The 16,064-nt window shown below is 38.0% G+C and overlaps 1 protein-coding gene across 2 annotated transcripts in view; it reads left to right on the forward strand.

The window, feature by feature from the left end:
• Window positions 1-16,064, forward strand: part of CDKAL1 (CDK5 regulatory subunit associated protein 1-like 1) — a 743,372-nt gene that overhangs the window by 262,702 nt on the left and 464,606 nt on the right. For both annotated transcript variants that reach the window (XM_011998164.1, XM_011998165.1), the window contains one exon: window positions 10,642-10,762. In XM_011998164.1, the coding sequence (XP_011853554.1) occupies window positions 10,642-10,762 (121 nt within the window). The remainder of the gene's footprint in view (window positions 1-10,641; window positions 10,763-16,064) is intronic.

A 16,064-nucleotide genomic window follows, 5' to 3' on the forward strand; every position in this document is an offset into this window, starting at 1 on the left:
ATAAATTTCCACTCTCGAGTAACCAGCAACTGCAATCAAAATATAGAAAGTCTCCATCACAGCCAAATGTCCCCTAGTGCCCCATTCCAATCCCACCAACCCTGGAGCAAACAATAATCTGCTTTCTGTGGCCATAGATTTGTCTTTCCCAGAGGTTCAGTTAAATAAAACATTACAGTACCTATTCTTTTATGTCTAGCTTCTTTCATTCAGTATAATGTTCTTAAGCGTCATCTACATCATTACATCCATCAGTAGTTCATTCCTTTTTATCGCTGAGTAGTACCCTATCATGTGGATACACCATACTGTCTATTCATTTATCTGTGCATGGACATTTGGATTGATGCCAGTTTTTAACTATTATGAATAAAGCTGTTATGAACTTTCATGCATACCTTTTAGGATAAACTGAGGCAAGAGAATCACTTGAACCTGGGAGGCGGAGGTTGTAGTGAGCCAAGATTGTGCCACTGCACTCCAACCTGGGTGACAGAGAGACTCCATCTCAAAAAAACCAAAAAGCAAACAAACAAACTATCTAAACGTTGGAGAGGATATGGAGCAACTGGAATTCTCATACCTTGTTGGTGAGAATGTACAATGATATGACCACTTTGTAAAACAGTTGGGCAGTTTCTTATAAAGTTAAAAATACACATCAATTTCACTTCTAGGTAGTTACCTAAGCGAAATGAACACATGTTTATCCTAAAAGGTATGCATGAAAGTTCATAAAAGTGATATTTCATACTTGCTTCGTTTTCTAAGCTCATCTATGGTATTAATGGAACTTTTGTTTCAGTTATGCGTGTACATTAATACAGTGACTTACAATATAAAATGTACATCCTCTTTGTTTTAACCACATTTTTAAACTTACTTCGCTCTTGCCATTTCTATAGAAAGGCAGTGATAACACTTATCTCAAGGGGTTGAGGGCTAAGAGAGTAAATTTAAAGCAAAGTGAGCTCCAGGGACCTCCTCTCATTTAGATTGTCTTTATGCTGCCCACAGTACAAGATTATTCAGTTCTTGATTGGAAGTGAAATGAAGGTGAACAAGGTCAGACAGGCATTTTTTAAAATACATAGACAGGAAAATTCCCCGGCCTTTACTGCTCCCCATCTCTTCTGTCACACTTTATGGTGGCTTGAGTTGAATTAGCAGGAGGAGACTTGACATTTTCATTTGTGATTGAAAGTGAGTGCAACATCGTTTGGATGTTTGTCCCTTCTAAATCTCATTTTGAATTGTGATCCTTGCTGTTGGAACTGGAGCCTGGTGGGAGGTGTTTGAGTCATGGGGGCGGCTCCCTCGCGAATGGCTTGGTGCTGTACTGGCCCATAGGGGATTCTCATGTGAGGTGGTTGTTTACAAGTGTGTGTTATCTCTCCCCTTCGCATCTTTTCTTGTTCCTACTCTCCCTGACAGGTGGGCACCCCCTTTGCCTTCTGCCATGATTGGAGGCTTCCTGAGGCCTCACTAGAAGCTGAGCAGATTGCTGTTACCATGCTTCTGGTACAGCCTGCAGAACTGTGAGCCAATTAAACCTCTTTTCTTTATAAATTACGCAGCCTCAGGTATTATAGCAATGCATACAATGGTCTAATTCAGTAGGACTCTGAGCTTCAATTTTAAAAGTTAACTGTGGCTTACAAGTTCCTTATGTCTTGTACATTTTATTGTTCTCATTTTCCAGCAGCTTTTGTAAGGTCTGCTTTGCTTTCATCACTGGCTACAGTATCCTTGGGAAAGCAGGTTTGAGCATGAGAAATCATTATGTTCTGTATTGTTGCTGTGGATGCTTTACATACAGAAACAGAAGTGCTCATAGCTTTATTGCTGTAAATATCAAAGGCTTGGAGCCATTTAATAAATTTAGAATTCAGGAGAGTCTGTTGTAGCAAGACAGCTAATGATCTAAGGAGTTCTACTAAGGGTCAATATTAACGTTGAGTTATTGACATGGGACTGCTTTGACTTTTAACTGTTTTGATGTACATTTGATTTAGATTCTGAAAAAATGAATTGACACCATGTAAATCTATTCCCACTGTCATAAAAGACATCTGCTTGCAAAAGATATAGTAATTAAAACATAAAATTAAATACTTATTGTAATTTCCCCAGAAGGTATCTCCATTAGAGTAAAAGGATATTTTGCTTATGCAGATTACTTTGTTATACGTATCCTTTGTTTAGTGTAACTTATTTATTATACCATTGATAATGTGCAAATGGAATAAAAAAATTTCCTAAGAACATTCCATTCCAATAATGTTCTTTCCATGTTCTCTTCCATAATTCTTGTCCATAAATAAATTTTATATTATTAAGATTATAGAGTAGGTACTTTTTTTAAAACAGGAGTTTTGATATTAAACAATTCTCAGATTTCCAGGGATTTAAACTGTGTACTGTGATCTTACCTTAGCGTCCTCCCCAGTCCACCAGATAAGGTGTTGGAATCTTCATGCTTTGTTAAACTCTGGAAATGCACTTTCGTAACATGAATATCTCCGTGGGCTCTCTTTACATATACTCTGATTTATACTTTTAGTTTTATCTTTTAGGACAATCTCTTCTTATTCTTTTCTCATTTTAATATCTTTTTCTAGGTGTCATTGCTCTCATTAACAAACTCTTCATACTTGCTGAAAAAGGGAATTATTTAATCTCAGTAGCAAAGAATTAGAGCTTGAGTTGTAACGATTCTGTGTTTTTTAGTTAATTCTACCATTTTGTGTAAAGTTTTCCAATCTAGACTTGTGACAAAGCTACTTCTTCCATTTAACCCAATTTCTGTGTTTTATATTCTTTTCTTCTTTTAAGATGAAATGTTTCAAAGGAGTGTCACACTTTAGCATGAATACCTACCTTTTTTTCTTCTAAGAAGTACCTATATATGAGGAATGATATTGAATGGAGTGGAGAAAAACTTAGACTACACTTTTGTTGTTCTTTGTAATTGAGTAGTTAAAATGCCTATTAAGGACACTTTAAATGGTAACTATGAACATTTTGTAGAAAAACAGATTAAATTGGGCACTTTTATCTAATATTCTTAAATAAAATTCAAATTGATGTGATCAAATTTAAGTGAGAATTGATATGTATAATACACTTCTTCTTTTTTTTTCTTTTTTAAACGGAGTCTCGCTCTGTCACCCAGGCTGGAGTGCAGTGGCACGATCTTGGCTCACTGCAAGCTCCGCCTCCCAGGTTCACACCATTCTCCTGCCTCAGCCTCCCGAGTAGCTGGAACTACAGGTGCCCGCCACCACGCCCGGCTAATTTTTTGTATTTTTAGTAGAGACAGGATTTCACCCTGTTAGCCAGGATGGTGTCGTTCTCCTGACCTCCTGATCCTCCTGCCTCACCCTCCCAAAATGCTGGGATTACAGGTGTGAGCTGCTGCACCCGGCCCGTTTATTCATATTTTAAAAAACTTTTTTGCTTGAATGTTCTGCCAGCCTTCTGCTGTCTGTCCCCATCATCATGTTGGATTGCTTCACTAGGAATATTTCCAGCAGGCCAACCCAGAGCTAGGGTTCAGACAAGTCTTTTCTGTGTGTACTTAATAGAACCAAATTTGTCCGAGGTGAGACCAGTCATCAAGAGATAAAAAATAAAACCAACAAGCCTTGGCATGAGTTCTCTCTGGTGGTAGTGGAGGTGGGTAGTCATATATTAAGAAAACAGTGAATGGCCTTTAAAATTAGGTGGAGTGAGTGAAATGTTGACGAGAAGTCAGGCTGTTTATAGAGCCTTTAGAAAAAAACAAAGGGAAAAAATAAACAATAGGCGTCCAAGTTGCCAGATCATTGGTATTTCTGTGATATGAATGATATTCTAAAGCTAGTATGCGCAACCCACTTTAGAACATGAGAACCAAACAGAGAAGATTGGTTTGTATGTAGGAGCATAATTTAGTGAATAGGTATATTTTGTAGCTAGTTATGTTTATATCACTCAATTAATATATGTCTTTATGTTTGGGGAGTTGGTTCTTTTCTATTTGTAAATGACCATTATGATTGACTTCCTGATATGCTGACAGGCCGGGCTTTCTAGTATACGTGGGTGGGATGTTTTCCCTCGGTTCTAACACCATTCAATGCAGGTAGCACCATGAGATTTAGAAAACATTTTTGTTCTTGAAGATCGATAGACAGCGTTGAACATTGATTCAACTAGTGTAGCAATTACTGTACAAATAATATACAATGCCTTGGTTTCTCTTCTCATAAATATTTCACTATTATGAATCAGAAATGTGTACACAACGGTGAATTGTATCAAAAGCTAGCTTTTTGGTTCGAATTTTTACAACGTATAATAATTTTAGTTGGTAAAATGGTTTAGTAACATTCTTTAATGGATTAGATCAAATGTAAAAACCAGCATGGAATCAGATTTTGTAGCTGATTTATGAATAACTGCTGAAAACCTCAGGGCTTAAAATTGAATTTGGTTTTAACAGGATTGAATTGTGTCTGACACTTGTAAGTAACAACTCAGAGAGATGTTTATTAAAGAGGGTTAATAAACCCACCGAGACATATTTGACCATTATTTAGAGGAGGTGAAATGTGAACTTACATTTAAAATGGAAAAGATAAAAGATCTCAGAAATATAACGTTTTTGAGTATGTCTCATTCTAAATATATGCCAGTCTTCCTTTCTCATCTTTTTATTAAAGTTGCATATCTCTTTTAGTCACTTTACATATTTATCACCATCTCCTCGGTGGCCTCATGTCATTATCAGTTGATCTTGTCACACTGAGCGTCATCTCCCCATCTGTTCCTATTAATATTTCCTCCTTTAATTTCTTATTACATGGGATTGAAACGATGTAAAAACTCACTCCCTTTTTCTTTTCTATACTGGTTTGCCTTCTTTCTTTTCTCTTTCCCTTCATTCAAGCCAAAAGGCTGATTCACAGTCATCACAAAATAAACCAGTGCTCAGTGAGCAGCCATTCTTTTTCTGTCACAGTGCTAGGCCTCAGTGGCTAATGAGAAAGGATCAAATAAAGAAGGAATGTGTGAATGTGTAATTGTGGTCTTTGCCTCATGGTCCTTTCGTAAGTATAGCGTGCTGATTTTCAGGACAAATTTGCTCCAAAAATTTGCCTTTTACCTTTCACATCTCAAATCTTTCAGCATGTTTCTCTGATCCTGAGTCCTTGTTCTCTCTCCTTTTCTTTCCAAAGACTTGCTTTTTCAGTTTTATTCTTTATTCTGGCAAGTTTTAGTTTGTTTTAGATGGCAACAATATTGATAACTGCACATAAAATAGGTAAGGATTCACAGTATTTATATTTACTATATGGTTAATGGATTTAAGGAATTAATTTGAAACAGCAGTTCTGTTTGAAAGAGGATTTCTAAATGAAAGGGTGTATTACAAATAAAAGTTTTGTTCTGCTACTCCATTTTTAAACAAAGAATTGTTTTATGGTTGAAATTCCCTCCTTTCATCTTTGGCCAGATATAACAAGTGACTGTTATGTTATTTCCTACTTTGTCTTTAGTGTGCTATAGTTTTCAATTTTAAAAAACCAGACTATTGTTAGGTTTGCTGCTCTTTAATGAATCATTGGATTGGAAAATAACTCATTATATCATCAGGCAGAGATACTTTCCTTTATTTGCATGTAGATAGTGAAGATGAATAATTTATCAAATGTTATTAGTACAGGCTGCATATTACTGGAATCTCAGCAGGATATAATGAAATTTGTCTCATGCAAGTATGAAAATAGCATGGCTTTGCATAGTCGTTATCGAACTCTTGGCATCTCTTGGAGAACTATTATGTTAGCATGCCAGTCTTGCACACCTCTTCATTAACTGGGCTTTTGATTGGAGAGTTTAACTTACCTTGAAAAATCTGTGGAATCCAACATGCCAAATGCTTGCTTGACTTTAGCCTGTTTCTATGTTGGAGCATAAATTTTCAGAACGAGTAAAGTACTAAATGTTTCTTATTAAGGTGAGTAGTGCAAAAAGGCTATGACTGATGATTTTTATTACTTTTGGTTGTGAAAAGTTGTACCGAAGATATTTAAGCAATAAAGCTTTCTTAAATGACAGGTGATGAAACATGTATGTAAGTACTTAGAATCTTAGAGCTGTACTAATTATGTATTTGAAGTTATTTTAATGATTGCTTCTTAAAAGTTGCATGTGATATGCTTCTGTCATGATGGCATGAGGAGGTCAACAAACCTTCTTCTCAAAAGCAATGCTAAAGTTGCACAAGCAGTCGAAAGCAAATCATGTCAGTACTCTGGAAATCAACTAAAGGCATTCAACAAACTGAGAAGTGTTTATTCATGAAAAAACTGAACTTCGGATAAAAACAGTGTAAGTCTTGGTATTTATGCTAGGGCGGCTCCATTTTCCCTCCTCTGCTCAGTGGGCAAGGTTGCAACTAGGGCAAAACAGGCCATGAAAGCCAGCAGCTTCCTGGCTGCTCCTGAGACAGCTCAGTGGATTTGGAGAACTGTCAGGTATGGTGGAGATTTTGATGGCAAGCAGTAGGGAAGGTCTGCAGCTCTACTGGACTGAAGTTACTGACCTGTTTAGTGCAAGCAATGGGCAGATGGACTAGCTGGCGTTTTAGCAGGGAATTCTGGGAGCTGAGCTAGTGCTATGAGGCTTGTGAAACTCTCCACATACCTTAAGTTAACCAGAAGTTGTTTCTTCTGCACATGCAGCAGAAACTGGAATGGACTTTGTAAGAAATATTGAAAGTTTGTCAGGCAGAAAAGAAGAGGCACTGAATAATAACTTGGATTCCAAGGAGCAGTGAAACATGCTAGAAATGGTATTTATATGAGTAAACATACTTTTCACATTTTCATTATTAAAAAAAAAAAAAAAGCCAGGTGCGGTGACTCATACTTTTAATTCTAGTACTTTGGGAGGCTAAGGTGGGAGTATCACCTAATCCCAGGAGTTTGAGACCAGCTTGGACAACATGGCAAGACCTCATCTCTATTAAAACAATTTAAAAAGTGATGGACGTCGTGGTGCACACCTGTAGTCTCAGCTCCTCAGGAGGCTGAGATGGAAGGATCGCTTGAGCCCAGGAAGTCGAGGCTGCAGTGAGCCATGATCGTGCCACTGCACTCTGGCCTGGGTGACAGAGTGAGACCCTGTCTCATAGAAAACAAAATGGAAAAAAACACATAATTATGTAACAAACAATAATTATAGCACCATATTTTTAGCTTTACATGAGTCTTTCCTTAACCATGAGAGATACATTCCGAGATCCTCAGTGGATGCCTGAAACTATGGAGAGTACCAAACCCTGTGTATCCCGTGTTTTTTCCTATACATACATCCATACCTATGATAAAGTTTCATTCACAAACTAGGCACAGTAAGAGATTGACAACAATAGTAAGAAAATAGAATAATTATTACAGTACACTATAATAAAAGTTATGCTAATGTGGGGTCTCTCTCTCCCTATTTCAAAATATCTTCTTATACTGTACTGTGGGTAACTGAATCCGTGGAAAGCAAAGCCACAGATAAGTGGTGCTACTGTATACCACTATATATGTTAATATGTGTGCCAATAGCACAAAAGAGGAAGAAGGAAAAGAAAGAGCATCAGGACAACTGAATATCCATATAAAAAAAAGAGCTTAGGCCTTCACTGTACATAAAAATAAACAAAGTGAATTGTAGATATAAATATAAGACAGAAACAATAAAACATGTAGAAGAAAACACATGATAAATCTCTGTGCCCTTAATATAGCTAAAGAGTTCTTAGATGTGACACCAAAAGCATGAGCCATAAAAGAAAAAATTGGATACATTGAACTTCATTAAATGGAAAAAACATTTACTTTTCAAGACACACCATCATGAACGTGAAAATATAAGCCACAGACTGAGAGAAAATATTTATAAATCATATATCTGATAAAGGTCTTGTAACCATAATGTGTAAATAATTCTTACAACTCAGTAAGACAAATACTCTAATTAAAATACTGGCAAAATACTGGAGTAGACATTTGTATTAGTTGGGACCAATGGGTGTATATATAGAAAGAGATGTAGTGTAAGGAATTGGCACATGCAACTGTGGAGGTTGAGAAGTTCCAAGATCTGCATTCAGCAAGCTGGAAACCTCAGAGAGCTGTTGTGTATGTAGTTGCTGTCTGAGTTCAAAGGCCTAAGAAACAGGAGAGCCAATGGTGTTAAGTTATAGTCCACAGGCTGGCACACTTGAGACCCAAGACAAGACAATATTTCAGAGTCTAAAGGCCAAAATGGACCTGTGTTCTAGCTCATACAGTCAGTCAGGAGAAGCTCACTCTTAGCCTTTTTTTTTTTTTTTAATTGAGACCTTTATTTAATTGGATGAGGCTCATCCACACTGGGAAGGCAATTTGCTTTACCTAGTCTGCCAGTTCAAATGGTATCTTATCTAGAAACACTCTCACAGAGACATTCAGAATAATATCAAAATATCTGGGTACCCTGTGGCACAGTCAAGTTGACATATAAAACTGATCATCATAACACTCTACTGAATAAGAAATACATTTGGCTGATAATCACATGAAAAGGTACTCAACATCATTCCTCACTATGAAAATGCATATTCAAACCACAATCACATACCACTACACACCCATTAGAATGGCTGTTATCAAAAGAAGTTGTAGTACTAAGTCTTGGCAAGGATATGAAGAAACTCAAAACCTCATACATTGCTGGTGGGAATATAAAATGGTATGACTGCTTTCGTAAGCTGTTGTTTCTTAAAATGTTAAATATAAATTTACCACATGATCCAGCAGTTCTACTCCTAGGAATATATCCAAGGGAAATAGAACATATGTCCATATAAAAACTTGCATGTGAATGTTCACAGAAGCATTTTTATGGTAGCTGTTAATTGGAAACAATTCAAATGTCAATCAGCTGGTCAGTGGATTAACAAAATTCCCTCTATTTGGTATGGGAATAGAGATAGACTCTACTAAGCTCAATTTTAGAACATTTACATCATATTTCTAAAATTGAGTTATTGTGATGATTATAAAACTTTTTTCTTTGAGACAGAGTCTCACTCTGTCGCCCAGGCTGGAGTGCAGTGGCATGATCTTGGCTCATTGCAACCTCTGTCACCCAGGTTCAAGTGATTCTCTTGCCTCACTCCTGAGTAGCTGGGCTTGCAGATGCATGTCACCACACCCAGCTAATTTTGGTATTTTTAGTAGAGATGAGGTTTCACCATGTTGGCTGGGCTGGTCTGCCTGCCTTGGCCACACAGAGTGCCAGGATTACAGGTGTGAGCCACCACGCCTGGCCAAAACTTTACAAATGTATTGACAGTTATTCACTCTTACTCTCATAGTTTGTGAATTTTATAGGCTATAGGATATATCTCAGTAAAGTTATAAAAATAATAGGTCTAGGCCGGGTGCAGTGGCTCGTGCTTGTAATTGCAGCACTTTGGGAGGCTGAGACAGGAGGACTGCTTAAGCCCAGGAGTTTGAAATCAGCCTAGGCAATATAGCGAGACCCTGTCTCTTAAAACAAACAAAACAAAACTAAAAAAACCCCAAAAACCAAAAAAAACCCCCAAAAAACCCCAAAATACAATGTGTCCATATAGAAAGAACAAATGACAAATAAATATGGTAAAATAATAATTGAATCTGAAGGGTATGGGATTTTTTTGTATTTTGTGTTCTTCCACTTTTTCTACAAGTGTGAAATTATATCAAAATTTAAAAATTACAGACGTTTTAATGGCTCTTAGTAGTGATCTGATTTCCTTTTGTGACATTGTGTAAAAATAAAATGTTTGTTTGTTTAAAAAATCCAGCCCTAAAGTGCAATTTTATCTCAGCTTTTCGATTATTTACTTCTTTGATTTGTTGTTTGCTTTGAGCAGTTACTTGGGATTGCTTTTGTATTGTTATTATTATTACTCATTTTTTCTGTGATGTAGTGGCAGGCAGGCCCAGTGCCCAAGCCACCCCTTCCTGCTACACGTACGTATTTGGCCTATGCTAGAGAGTATAAACCTGTAGAAATGATATTTTGAGGGTATTCTGTTTCTCATCTGTTCCAATATAAGCAAAGCAAATAGGCCTTGAATACAGCTGTTTTTCTGTTTTTTGTTTTGTTTTTTTTGAGACGGAATCTCACTCTGTAACCTAGGCTGGAGTGCAGTGGTGCCATCTCGGCTCACTGCAAACTCCACCTCCTGGGCTCAAGCTATTCTCATGCCTCAGCCTCCCAAGTAGCTGGGATTACAGGCACCCGCCACCACACCCGGCTAATTTTTGTATTTTTAGTAGAGATGGAGTTTCACCATGTTGGTCAGGCTGGTCTCAAACTCCTGACTTCAGGTGATCCACCCACTTTGGCCTCCCAAAGTGCTGGGATTACAGGTGTGAGCCACTGCACCCGGCCGCTGTTTTCCCTTTTGACAGTATTTCTTAAGTCTAAATGATCACGCTTCACCCCTTTATGTTGTTTCCCCTGCTCCCAAAAAGAAGTTAAATGAACACGTTTGTTGAAAGCATTAAGTTACAGTGAAGTGTGTGACTCTTGCTAATGTATATTTATGTGCTTGGTTTGAAGGTCACTCTGTGAGACTGCTGGGTCAGAAAAAGGATAATGGAAGGCGGCTGGGGGGAGCACGATTGGATTTGCCGAAGATTAGGAAGAATCCACTGATAGAAATCATTTCCATCAATACTGGGTAAGCATCTCTCGAACTTAGTCATAAAATATTCAGTATATTTCATGAATTTAATTTTTTTTTCTTGGACACGTGACATAGAAAAGTAGCCGAACATTTTCTTGGGAAAGAAAAATTACAAAATGTGCTCAAATGCAGTTTTTTCTGAAATGTTTCCTGAATGTAAACTGCACTTATATTTGCAGCAGGGTTTTATAACTTTAATATTCTTTCCATTTTTGGTAATAAACATGGATTTCATTTCCCAGCTATGGCCTTATTTAAAATCTTTGAAAAAAATTAGTACTTTATTTTGTGGAGTGATTAAGACACTTGTCATATTCGACTGTTTTTTTTAGTAAAGGTATAGTAAATGTTGCCCAAGATACTAACCACACTTTGATTATTCACTATTTGAGATGCATATTTTAAAATGTTATTCTTCTGAGCTTTAAACTTAAAAGAAGCATCATGACAGAGTATTAAGTACTCTTTTAATTTCCACACCTTGATTTAAAGTCCTCGATTATACCTGTTGGTATACTCATTTGTTTCATAAGCATTTATTGAATTTTTGCATTCTTTAAATTATGAGTCTCAGAAAAAGAAACATTTTCTGAAAATTTGATGAGATGAAGGCCTCTGTTTCTTAAATCACAGGGAGCAGCTAATTACCCATACAACCACATCTCATTCCCCACAGATTTAAGCTGTTCTGCCCCTTTCTACTTCATCCTCCTTCCCTTTTATTTGAAATTGTTTTCCTTCCATTCTGTTCTTTCTTCATGCTCCTTCTCATTGAGAACCGGTGAACAGCTTCCTTGTCCACCATCTGCCTATTTCTCTGAATCCAATGCCTTTACTTCCTCCAGAACAGTGGCAGTTGTGTTGCCACTAGCCCTCTTTTCTGTAGTCTCACCAGTTTCTGGTTTATCCTCCACACTGCTGTCAAAGACTAGAAAAGGTTGACCAAAGTCATTTAGTTTTTCCCAAAAAGCCCCATGGAGTGGCATTCAGTGACTTGGTGAATTTGTGGTGGACTAGCATCTGACCTTCAGCGTTGAAGATTCAGAAACCCAAACTTATCAAGCTCAGAAACTAGTAATTAAAGCAGAATTGAACAGTGAGAAGTATAGTTGTCACTTGATTGAGTACCTCATATACTCATTCTGTCTGTCCAGTCTGAGCCGAATTATAAATGCAGGGCTGTTTGCTTTCCCCTGCCTCAGTTCTTCTTTCCCCTTCATTCAAACATTGTAATACTTTCCCACAACTCCTATTTAAAATCTCAAACATTCTAACATTCCTTCTCTTTTTTTTAGTTGCCTTGTTTTCCTCTGTAACTTTAATTGTCATTGAAATATATAAATGGTCATTTATTTGTATTTTAATTGTCTCTCCTCACTGGCATATACACTCCATGAGAGCAGGGCCTTTTTGATTTTGTTATTTACCACTCTGTCCCCAGTAAGTAGAAAATTATACACAGTAGGGATTTAATGCATATTTATTTACTGAATGAATGAATGAATAAGTTACATAATTTGACAGTTTAGTGGGACTATGCTAAACTATCATCATGGTACAGATTGCTTTGCACATTGGACAATAATATTTGGAGTTTGCTGGCTAATCATGCTTTCTTCTGAAAAATGCAGTGTTTTTTTTTGTTTTTTGTTTTTTTGAGATGGAGTCTCCCTCTGTTACCTAAGCTGGAGTGCAATGGCGTGATCTCGGCTCACTGCAACCTCCGCCTCTGGGTTCAAGCGATTCTCCTGTCTCAGCCTCCCGAGTAGCTGGGATTACAGGTGCATGCCGCCATGCCCGGATAATTTTTTCTACTTTAGTAGAGGCAGAGTTACAGCGTGTTGCCCAGGCTAGTCTCGAACTCCTGAACCCAGGCAATCCACTTGCCTCGGCCTTCCAGAGTGTTGGGAATACAGGCGTGAGCCACTGCGCCTGGCTGAAAAATGCTGGTTTTGTGTGTGTGTTTATGCGGGGCTTTTGGCTAGACACATTCCTTTAAAACATTAGTATTTCAGGGTCTGTCAAACTCTGTTATATTAGGATTCATTAGGTCTCTGCACGGTAACTTTGCAGGTACGTATTTGGCCTATTGAGTGTCTGTTTTTAACTGTTTATTTTTCTAGTCCCTATGTTCTTCATTTTGTCGCTCCCCACTTCACACTCCAGTACTCAGTCTTCCTGAACTACTTGAAATTCTCAAAACTCCAGATTCTTCTCTGTCTTGACTGCAGGCCTCCCCATAGGCTGAAGGATTTTCCTGGCGTGTCTGTTCTTCCCCATTCACCTCAGGGGTGAGCCTCCTGCACTCAGCTATGTGCTCCTTTCTTGGGATGTCTGCTTGTTTCTCCCTCCACAACCAGGCTGCATCTATCCCTCCCTCTAATTTGTGTCCACAGCATTCCCTATGTATCCTGATTATGGCACTTTACAGACTGTGTCATTTGGATCTTCCACTACATTGTAAGCTCCTTGGGTGCTGAATGTGTTTCATTTGTCATTACATTATTATCTTCGAGGTCAGTGTTTAGTACAAAGTGAGTACAGTTGTCCCTCGGTATCTGCAGGGGATTAGTTCCAGGACCTCCTCAGATACAAAATCTATGCACACTTAAGTACCTCATATAAAATGGTGTAGTATTGGCCGAGTGTGGTGGCTCCCGCCTGTAATCCCAGCACTTTGGGAGGCCTAGGTGGGCGGATCATGAAGTCAGTAGATTGAGACCATCCTGGCCAACAAGGTGAAACCCCATCTCTACTAAAAATACAAAAATTAGCTGGGTGTGGCGGCGTGTGCCTGTAATCCCAGCTACTCAGGAGACTGAGGCAGGGGAATCACTTGAACTTGGGAGGCAGAGGTTACAGTCAGCCGAGATCGCACCACTAAACTCCAGCCTGGAGACAGAGCTAGACTCCGTCTCAAAAAACAAACAAAAAAAAAAGGTGTTGTATTTTCATATAACCCACTGACTTTTTCCAATATACTTTAAATCATCTCCAGATTACTAATAATACCTAATACAATATAAATGCTACATAAATAGTTGTTATACCATATTTTTAAAATTTAGTTTCTTTTAATTGTTGCATTATTTTTAACTGTTTTTTTTCTTCCAAATATTTTCTTTTTTTTTTTCTTTTTTCTTTTTTCTTTTTTTTTTCTGATGTAGAGTCTCAATCTGTTGCCCAGGCTGGAGCACAGTGGCGCGATCTCGGCTCACTGCAACCTCCGCCTCCTGAGTTCAAGCGATTCTTCTGCCTCAGCCTCCCAAGTAGCTGGGACTATAGGCGTGTGCCACCACACCTGGCTAATTTTTGTATTTTTAGTAAAGACGGGGTTTCACCATATTGGCCAGGCTGCTTCAAAGTCCTGACCTTGTGATCTGTGCACCTCGGCCTCCCAAAGTGCTGGGATTATAGGCTTGAGCCACCGCACCTGGCCCCAAATAATTTCAATCCATGATTGGTTCAATCTGTAGATATAGCACACACATGGATACAGAGGCCTGACTGCACTCAATAAATATTTGTTGAGTAAATGTTTTGTAAGTTATTAGTTTTTGTTGCTGTACATTAATTAAAAATTAATTTTAAAAATATTTAAAATTTTTTAAATGTTTACAATTTAAAATTTTTAAAATTTGCTTTGGGTAACCATTTTAAATAGCCTTTAGGTAAAATATTTTATGTATATTATTTGTATTTTCCCTCTTACAGACTTAATGTTTTCTTCAAAATGGGCCTGCACTTTAAAAGATTGAAAGCTCACTCTCATCCTCTTGTATCCCTCACATTAGAGTGTTGATCCTCAGTACACTAGCAAATAACGCTTTTCATATTAAGAAAATTTAATCCGTATTGTACCAGAATGAGAAATGAGTTTCTAATTTTCTCAGACTGCTAATCATCTTCCTGAATCGGTTGCAGCCTTATCACTTGCTCTCACATGAAAGCATTCCCATGAGTATTTGTCCACACTATCATTCTATAACATATTAGCTTGGATTTCTTTCTTTATTTTATTTTATTTTATTTATTTTATTTTATTTTTTTGAGATGGGGTCTTGCTCTGTCACCCAGGCTGGAATGCAGTGGCATGATCTCGGCTCACTGCAAGCTCCGCCCCCTGAGTTCAGTTGATTCTTCTGCCTTAGCCTCCGGAGTAGCTGGTACTACAGGCGCACGCCACCACACCCAGCTAATTTTTGTATTTTCAGTAGAGACGGGGTTTCACCATATTGGCCAGGCTGGTCTTGAACTCCTTACCTTGTGATCCACCCACCTTGGCCTCCCAAAGTGCTGGGATTACAGGTGTGAGCCACTGTGCCCAGCCAGATTTCATTTTTTTCATGCTGGTGGAACTCATTGCTTTTTTTCACTTACTTTTAAAAGTTTTAAAATGATTATACTCATAACTATTTTTCAGTAGAAAAATGAGCCTTCTCAGTAAAATCCTAACACTTTTCAAAATTTTATTGCTTCCAGATTAAATATGTAGATCTGACTTTCCATATTTTTTCATTTTTCATTTAGGAAAAGGGTCCCATTTGTAGCAACTTTTATTATATGTATTAGTAAATTACTGAAGTTACTATTAGAACCATTAGACTTTGCAAAGTTGTTATGCCTTGTTATATTTCTAACTTAAAATATAAAAGGATGACTAGGTGCAGTGGATCATGCCTGTAATCCCAGCACTTTGGGAGGCTGAGGCAGGTGGATCACCTGAGGTCAGTAGTTCGAAACCAGCCTGGCCAACATGGTGAAACCCTGCCTCTACTAAAAATACAAAACTTAGCTGGGTGTGGTGGTGCATGCCTGTAATCCCAGCTACTCGGGAGGCTGAGGCAGGAGAATTGCTTGAACCCAGGGAGTGGAGGTTACAGTGAGCTGAGATCATGCCACCGCACTCCAGCCTGGACGACAGAGTGAGACTTCATCTCTAAATAAATAAAATAAAGCAAAACATAAAAGTACATCAGTTGCTTTAGCGAAGTGAGAAGTTGAAAATTTCAGGTTGTATGCATTTTGGATGGGCACAGCAGGATAGGGTGTGTGTGGATACTTATGTATAATTTTTTAAAAAGTCAATCAAATGTTATGGTCAGTATCATAGGGAGTCAACATGTCCATGAATGGAATAAATAAGCTAAGGTTGAAAAGCTCAGTTTTTGTCTGGTCTCCCATTTGTGTGACTCCCTTATTTTTTCTTTTCTTTTTCTTTTTTTGTGAGACGAGTCTTGCTCTGTCTCCCAGGCTGGAGTGCAGTGGCGCGATCTCGGCTCACTGCAACCTCCGC

Source organism: Mandrillus leucophaeus, unplaced genomic scaffold, assembly GCF_000951045.1.
Source record: "Mandrillus leucophaeus isolate KB7577 unplaced genomic scaffold, Mleu.le_1.0 Scaffold56, whole genome shotgun sequence".
Classification (NCBI taxonomy): Eukaryota; Metazoa; Chordata; class Mammalia; order Primates; family Cercopithecidae; genus Mandrillus; species Mandrillus leucophaeus.